Source organism: Neophocaena asiaeorientalis, unplaced genomic scaffold, assembly GCF_003031525.2.
Source record: "Neophocaena asiaeorientalis asiaeorientalis breed wild unplaced genomic scaffold, Neophocaena_asiaeorientalis_V1.1 scaffold649, whole genome shotgun sequence".
Taxonomy (NCBI): Eukaryota; Metazoa; Chordata; class Mammalia; order Artiodactyla; family Phocoenidae; genus Neophocaena; species Neophocaena asiaeorientalis.
Genome location: NW_020173202.1, coordinates 1,883,092 through 1,891,727, shown reverse-complemented (window position 1 = coordinate 1,891,727; position 8,636 = coordinate 1,883,092). Strand labels below are relative to the sequence as shown.

Here is an 8,636-nt window from a genome sequence, read left to right as displayed (position 1 = left end):
CGGTCCACCCGGCAGGCAACAGGCGGACGGGCCGCCCGACCGATCGGGGGGCACCCTCGGCGATTTCGAAGGACGCAGCTCGGTCCCGAATGAGAGGGACGCGGAGGCCCGAGGCGCGAGGCTAGGCATCCGGGCCCTGAAAGCAGCCCGGCCGGGCCGCCCGCGCCGAGCCGCGCATCGGGGCTGCGCCCGGCTCTGCCTACTTCCCGGCGCAGACCGACTTTAGGATGTATTCCTGTTGGTTGGAGTTTTGCTGATAAGAACGCATTGAATCGGTTTCCCCTGCTGGGGGCTACTTGGGATCCTGGTGTCCTGCGCCCGGTGCCAGCCTCTGCCTGCTGCGTGGGTCTGGGGACAGCAGTGCCAGCGTGCCAAGTGTCCCCCGAATTGTCCCCAGTGATGTGCTCAGGTTGAGCCCTGGGGTCGTGTCACTGTAAAGAGATGTTGGGGAGAGCATGTATCCGATGAGGGCCTCTCCGACTTTAAAATGTAACCTGACCTATGAAAAGAGGTGTGTGCTCTGAACGCAGAGGCGGTGGAACCCCACTGGGCCTTCTGGGCCTGCTTTCCCACCGGCCTTCTCCCCCCTGGGCTCCTCCAAACGCGGGTCCCTTTTGTACCACTGAAGACACTCCTCAGGTGATTGCCTCGGTTATTTATCCAATGTATGGTTTCATCTCATGTATTGGAAAAAACAAGAGTTTTTGCAGGGTTGCAGTGTTTTTTAAAGGAAAAATTAGAAGGCTGTATAGAAAGATGTCTATTTGGTAGAGTTGACTGTAGTACTCTAAGGGGAATGTCTTTTAAATGAGAAATTAAATCTGCCCCGTTTAAAGGTTGCTGTCTTTACAAAGTAACCTGGATGAAGCTGCTGCTTTGCTATCAGCTTAGCGCAGTCGTGTCAATGATTTGTTAGCTGCTTCTGGATTAGAGAATCAGGAAGCTCAGCGTCTTAAGATGTGTCCCAGGACTCCTGCGATCTTCCCACATGGCAAGGGGGGGCCCTAACTGTGCAGCCTCTCCTCCTGTGATTCCGCGGCTGCTATGCAAAGGAAGGAGCTAGTTACCGAGTGGAACTTTCATAGGCTTCTCACCCCCCATCTTATCCAGTCACAGCTGCAGGTTTAGCTTACCTGTGTGTGTGTGGGTGTGTGTGTGCGTGCGTGCGTGCACCCAGACACATCCTACCTTCAACTGGAGCTCGGAGAGGCACACAGAGCCTGCAAAGATGCATGACATGCGTGTGGCAGGAAGGAGCTTTGCGATGCTGCTGTGAATTGTTCTGTCCCGGGAGCTAGAACCCAGTTGATGATTAACTCGGCTTAAGTAATATACAAATCAGACTCGTGAGTACTCAGCCTCTAATTACGGGTAGCCTTTTGGGAGAGAAGATCAAACAGGTTTTTTTTTGTTTTATTTTTTTTTTTTTTAATGTGGGGACCAGAAGGAACATGCACCGTTTGTCTTGAAACTTTGTTCTTGGCACAGATTATGTGATCAAAAGAGAAGAATAATTGAATGTGTGTGACACCAGCCCAGCGATTAACACGTTCACATTTTTCTTACAGAGAAAAAATTAGGAGTGATTCTAGTTCTGTGATGCAGGGTACAATCAAAAGGCCTTCATCTCCAGCCCCAGGTTCACACTTCAGGAACTCCCGGCTAATCGGGGCCCCTCCTACCAACACCCTGGGGTTAACCGGGGCATGGGTCACCATTCAGGTGTGGAGACAGGAAGAACTTTTATCTGACCCAGTTAAAAGTTTTGTCCCACAGACATTCCCAAGTGAGAATGAGCTTGAGCATTTTGGGGGGGATTTAAACTGCAATTAGGAGAAGTCATCACGAACGAGCTACACCTTTTTAATTGCTGCGTCTATAGTCACAGCAGGAAGCGCGCAGTAGGTCCTTAGTATTCGTTGACTAAATAAATGAGCAAGTTTTACTGCTGTAACAAAGCGGAAGATGATTTCAGTATTTACTATCTCCACGTTCTATATTTCTAAGCTAATGTAACCCCCATGACCTCTGACCAAAGCAGCCCTTACTGTTTGGCCGGTCCTGTGGTCACCTGTCTGTGCCTTCCAGGGAGATTGTCATTCCCCGAGAAGAGGCTGCCATGCCCATTTTTATAAGCGTTACGTTCCCAGCAACACTGACTTGGAAAGATTTGGATACCCCAGAGGAGCCTGGAAGCTCCATCTCCCACCAGGAGGCGCCAGCGGTCACCCCAGGTGGGATGTGAGGAAAGGCTCTGGGGACCTGCAGGGAAACTGGTGCTGGAGAATCTCCTGGTGGTTGTTTTGCTGGTCACGACTTGCCCTGACCCTGAGTGGCAGCACCTCCTCCTCCCTGGCAGGTGCCGGCATTAAGCACTGCAGGAAATGAGGGTCTGACTCTGCAGCTGTAATCACGACGCCTGGTGTTTTCCTTGGACCGACCATGCTTGTTCCGTGACCTCTCAGGGGAACGAACTCACTCAGGGTCACAGAGGAGGGGGAGGCATCCACGGGGCTGGGCAAGGCTTCCTTCTGCGGCACTAGTGCTCGTTATGCCCCAGGCTAATCTGTGACCCTGGCCCTCTGAAGGACCTCTTTTCAAGCTAGGGAGTAACATTTACCCACCCCCAGGGCACTTGCAGTGCCGTGGAACTCATGCGGAAAATGTTTCCTGTGCGTGTTCTCAGCTTTCAAGGAAAGAACAGAGGTGTTTTAGATGCCATCTCTGTATCCTGAACTTTGGGACGGTTTTCATTTTTGTCCTCTCAATCTGCCGTAAAGGTTGAGAAGGCTGGAAAGCCGAATTGTAGATGGCGAGCAAAAGGGCAAAGCAGGTGGAAATCGCATCAGTCCTTTATGGCATGTGAAGTCCGCATCTCGAAGAAAAGGCTAAGCCAGATATTTGTTTTGAATGGCATTCCCTGGGTAGAAGTTCTCAAACTTTTGTGGTCATCAAAAATTGGTCCCAGGGAAGCTTGTCAAAATGCAGATTCCCAGGAGTGCCCTGGAGTCTGAGTTAACGGGTGTGGCAGGGAGCCCTGGGGTCTGCACGGATGCCCCGGGGCTCCCAGCTCCTGGGAACCGGGCTGTGCTCTCCCTTACACCGGACCCCCTGCCCCTCGCCCAGGTTCAGGGGATTCAGACGGGATGTGCTGCCCTGCCCCTGAGCCTGGAGGCCTGCGGTGAGTAGGGAGGGCTGGTGGCCACACAGACTGGCTCGCTGCTCTGGAGGGAACCCATGTGATGTCTCTGTAACACATTTTCCCTGCAGAAATACATGGAAGTCGATGCTGTGTGCCTGGCTCCGCAGTGGGTTATGCTCAGTCCTGGTGCCATAAGGAAGCTTTGACTTAGCACAGAGTTAGAGACCGAGGAGTTAATGAAAAGCAGAGACATAAAAACCCCCAGCAAGGGGCGGGGGAAGGGTTACGGAGGACAGTGCCAATCCTGGGTGACAAAGCCCTGTCGCCATGCAGCGGGGTCCTGGGGACGCAGCAATCGTCGGAGGGCACCCGGGGGCCTGCGTGGCTGTGCCCCTCAACCCTGATCAGGAGCCGCCAGCTGCAGGCCGGGCTGGGCAAACATTAATCACAGAGCAATTATTCCAGCACAAACACGCCAGGGTCAGTTTTTCGGGGGGAGGGGGATTGGAGAGGGAGGAGAGAAGCCAACTATGAAATCCAGAGAGGTCCCCCTTCAGAAGAAAGAGGACATCGTGATTTGGAAGAGAAGGGGTCAAAATCCATGTTTTTAAACGTCGAAGTGTGGTCAAACAGAGGAACTGAACTCGGCCAGTACCGTGGTCTCATTTTACGACATTAGAAGAAAAGTCATTTGCAGTAAAAATTCCCTTCGTTTGTCTAAGTGTTTTTCACTTGGGTAGCGATGGGCCAGGAGCCCACCTTTGCTGCCCCCGCCACTCCGGCTGTCAGGTAGTGCCGTCCACCTGGGGAGCGTTTCCCTTTGTGAAAACGTGCCAGGACGTTGAAGCTACTCTGGGTGGTCCTGGGTGTGTACGTTTTGATTAAATTCTGGGTTTTTGCAGTGTTATGTTTATAGATACTATTACCTGAGGCTGGGAGACTCTCTTGCTACAAGTCTTGGAGGTTGTTCTGAGACCCTTGCACTGGGTCCAGAGGAAAGTGGATTTGGGTGCGGCGGTCTGCCACTCACCAGGTGCCGGGCCCTCGGCCCCTACCCCTGGTGGTATGGGAACAGTCTGCGCCAGCGTAGTTCTCCCATAAGAATCAAATTACCGCTACCTGCTTCCCCCTTGGACTGACTTCTCGGATTATTGAAGCTACTGAAGTAATTCCTCATTTGCCATATAAGAATTTGAAACACAATTGATCATTTTCTCAAACAGGGTGACCGGCATAATCGCCTTCATTAATTATTTGCCTTAAACTTAATTGCTAATCAAAACAAGAAATTTAGGTAGTGGACCTTGAAAACAAGGTGAAGTTTTATCACTGAAGGCGGGAAGTCAGCATTTATGAAACAGCGTTGTTTTGCAGACATATGATTCGTGTGTGTGTGTGTGTGTGTGTGTGTGTGTGTGTGTGTGTGTGTGAATGTACACTGTGAGCGTTGACCACATGCATGTGCTATATGTATATTACATGATATACACACACGGATATGTGTGGTTGACACTCACAGTAACCCGTTTTACAGCCAGAGAAGCTGAGGCCTGGAGAAGTTAGAGCCTCGGAGGACAGAGTTGAGATGTGGACCCTAAGACCAGAAAGACCCTGCCTCCTGGGGCAGGTGCTCAGGCTGCGCTGATCCCAGGCGCTGGGCTCTCTCCTCCTGCAGCGTCCCTCCCTCTTCCCTGAAAGCCCTACAGAACCGTAACCGGTCAAAATGCCACCTGTGATATGGGAGCTAAGGCGCTGCAGAGGCAGGGCCTTTTTCTGTCCTGGGGACTTTCCTGTCCCCCTGAAGAGCCGAAAGCTCAGCCCTCCCCAGGTGCCGTGGAGGGGCTGCGGTGAAGGAACGTGGTGATACAGGCACCAAACGCAAGGTCCACGAGGCGCGAGCCTGGGAAAGTAGATTCTTACGTGGAAAAAGACATTGAAAATATTATCGGTGGCTCCTGCCAGAGGGGGTGTCCTTGGCTGTTTTTGGTCCTCATTCCACTCTCATAAGCTGTATTACTCCGTATTCTTATAAAGAAATGTCTAATTGAAAATTGCTGGCAAAGAAAAGTCTGCACTTGGGAAGACATGCTGGAGGCGGGAGGGGTCCTAGAGACGGTGTTCGGCCTGAGGAAGGGGGAGCTGTCAGGTGGGAGCTGGCCTGTGGGTTTGCAGAGTTAAGTTGTATGTGTGATGTAGCTTCACGTGGAGCCTCCAGTTTCCATTTCTGTACCCAGAGCAGTTTTATGTCTCCCTGTTTTCCTTCTGAGAACCGTTTAAGACTTCAGGACGTCGGCCTGAAAACCCACTTGGACCAGCTGGACCAGCAGATCAGCGAGCTACAGCTGGACGTGCGCAGAACCTCCAGCGAGGCCCCGGACAGCGACAGCAGGCCCAGCTCGGGTATGGCGCCCACTCGGGCCCTGGACCATCTGTCCCCCACCCCAGGGCGCGGCACTGCCCGGCAGGGCTGACATGGTGAACCCGCCTCTGTGCTCAGGCCACCGGAGGGTCAGGAGCTGTATGCGAGCCTGAAAGAGCACGTTATTGGAGAATACTGAAGATGAAATACTTTTAATACTTTTAGTTAAATGCGCTTGGGAAAACGGGGAGAGAGAGGGAGAGAGTGGGTGCGTACATACTCGTTGTTTAATTGGAAAAATACTGCTTTTGATGGAAAAACCCCATGAGCTTCTCACCTGTCTCTGGCTGAGACAGATTCTGTTGATGTTGAACCAGCATGGAGATTGTAAATAATAACTTCTATGTGACAGCAAAAGTATTTTTTGAAGTCTACAGTCTAAAATCAGTACAGTTTCCTCTCCTGCGGCCCTGTCCACCCTCCTTTCAAGGTCACGTAGCGATGGTTAGGGTCGTTCTGACCTTCATGGTCCTGGACACATGGGCTTTCTCTCCAGATTCCAGGCTCAGACAGCAGCTCAGACGGCAAACCCAGGAGACCAGCGTCTTCCCAAGTACAGTGTTCTCTGCCGTGTCTTTCTCTTTTTTTCAGTTTGCAAAAATCCTGTCACAGTCTGGGTTGTCAATCATGTAGCAGGGCCGGGCCGGGGGACCTCCCCAGACGCTGCCCCTTCTCTGGTGGCTGCCTCAGATGAGCTTGGCGGGCACGAGGAGGGGCGGGGGAGGATGCCAGGCTCCCTCTTCCGGGGCTGGAAGCCGGAGGTCACACTGGGGGACATGAGCCACGCGCCCAGGAGAGGGATGAGCAGGTGTTGGGCAACAGGAGACACTGGTGGGGAGGCGTCCTCGGCGTTCTGGCCCCGGGCCCCTCCCCGGCCCGGGCCCGCTTCCCTGAGACCCCCAGCCCCTCAGCGCGGGCCCCCCAGACCACACCGACAGCCTCTGCGCCCCTGTGCAGGCTTCTACGAGCTGAGCGACGGCGGGTCCTGCTCCCTGTCCACCTCCTGCACATCTGTGTGCAGTGACTGCGTGTCCTCCTCTCTGGGCGCCGTGCTGCCTGCCACCCCGAAGGCCAGGCCCAGCGCGGGGCACTGCCGGCCCCGCTCAGCAGATGAGACCACGGTGTGTGGGGTCCCCCTGACTGCGTGGGAGCCCCAGGCCAGTGAGGGGGGCGCCGGCCAGCTGCTGCAAGGCGAGTCCCGGCCCCGCCCGGTGTCCACAGGTAAGGGGAGGCGGGAGCGGGGGCGGCGCCAAGCCCCATACAAGGAGGGGGCGGTCCCCGAGCCCCATACAAGGAGGGGGATAGTCCCCGAGCCCTATACACGGAGGGGTGTGGTCCCCGAGCCCCATACAAGGGGGGGGCGGTCCCCGAGCCCCATACAAGGAGGGGGGTGGTCCCCGAGCCCCATACAAGGAGGGGGCGGTCCCCAAGCCCCATACAAGGAGGGGGGCGGTTCCCGAGCCCCATACAAGGGGGGGCGGTCCCCGAGCCCCATACAAGGAGGGGGGTGGTCCCCGAGCCCCATACAAGGCTCCATACAAGGAGGGAGGCGGTCCCCGAGCCCTATACACGGAGGGGTGCGGTCCCCGAGCCCCATACAAGGAGGGGGCGGCCCCCGAGCCCCATACAAGGAGTGGGGCGGTCCCCGAGCCCCATACAAGGAAGGGGGTGGTTCCCGAGTCCCATATTTTCTGTGGGCTTTTTTGGGTTTTGGATGGAGGTAGGCATCAAACGCCCACCTGTGTTCCTTGTAGCAGGGCTGTTGCAATAAAAGGCTTCTCGTCTTATTTAAAATGAACATCCGTTCACACCCTTCCACGGCCCTCGTGGCCACTGCCGGGGACTAGGGTGGGAGCAGCGCTGCAAGTGGGCGTTGAGAGAGTTACTTCACATGCGGTTCCCCGCACTGGCCAGGGAAGAGTCTTTCTTTTTCTTCAGAGTGTCCCAAAAGGAAAAGATGCATCTTATTCCTTATGCTAGACCTGGGCCGTTAGGATCCATGGGTTTTCTTTCTTGCACATCTGTGAATGCCTCAGGGAAGGTCTGTTCCGAGACCTTGTCCCGATGGCCGTGTGGTCACCGGTGCCCCATCTCCCTGGGCGTCCTACGCACCTTCAGTGAACAAGGGCAGGAACTGAACGCTAGGGTCTAGGACTCGCCTTCTAGGCTGTGGCTGGAAGGAACGTGATGGGAGCCGGGTGATGGGATGTGTACAGCAGACACCAGCGTGTCCAGGCGTGGAACGTGCAAGGCCGGGGCCTCGTCCTGCCCGGGGAGAGGGCCTCGTGCCCCAGGGTTGTGCTTGCTTCTTCCCTTATTTATGTTTTGTTCTTTTTCTCCTTCCCAGGTGACCTTGAAAGAGTCCTGCCGGCTGAAGTGGGGCTCCAGAAAGCCATGGCACACCCCAAGGCCACTTCCTTCCTCTGCCGCGGCATGGACCCCAAGTACCAGTGTGACCTGGTGTCCAAGGGGGGCAGGGAGGTGTACCCGTACCCCAGCCCCCTGCACGCCGTGGCTTTGCAGAGCCCCCTCTTTACTCTGACCAAGGAGACAGCGCCGAGCGATGGCCACTCGCCCCCCAGTCAGCCCCTCCCTGGCGCCACAGGTCCGAGCTCCATTCGGACTGGCCTGGTCCTCGACGCTGGCCCAGCCAGCGCCTACATAGAGAGGCTGCTGCGACTGCAGGGCCGAGGGCCCCCTGCGAGGGGCAGTGTGGTTGAGCGTGGACCCCCAGGACGGGAGGCGTCCCTATCCCCGCAGGGGCTCGGGGTCCGGGGGGCGGACAGTGAAGGTGGCCTGGAGAAGCCGGTGTGCGCCCGGGGGAGAGCGGAGGTGGGAGGGGAGGCCCAGAGCGGGGCCGCCTGTGACGGGGACAGCCTCGAGCAGCCGGGGCCTGTGCCCCTTGTACGCAGCCTGCACCCCAGCAGCCGTCCAGAGGAGGGCCCCAGACCCTCGCGTGGCTGCGTGCACCGGGAGCCCCGTCCAGGCTCCCCATGGCTGGGCTGTGGCCAGGCCCCTGCTCCCTGCTTGCGGGGTCAGCAGCCAGCTCTCCAGGGCTGGAGGGGCAGAGGCAGG

General features: G+C 56.1%; 1 protein-coding gene across 1 annotated transcript in view; it reads left to right on the top strand.

Moving 5' to 3' along the window:
- The first annotated feature begins 5,059 nt into the window (after positions 1-5,059).
- Positions 5,060-8,636, top strand: part of DACT2 (dishevelled binding antagonist of beta catenin 2) — a 5,014-nt gene continuing 1,437 nt past the window's right edge. The window contains exons 1-3 of the mRNA XM_024744940.1: positions 5,060-5,542; positions 6,519-6,782; positions 7,909-8,636. Of these exons, the coding sequence (XP_024600708.1) occupies positions 5,326-5,542; positions 6,519-6,782; positions 7,909-8,636 (1,209 nt within the window). The 5' untranslated portion in view covers positions 5,060-5,325. The remainder of the gene's footprint in view (positions 5,543-6,518; positions 6,783-7,908) is intronic.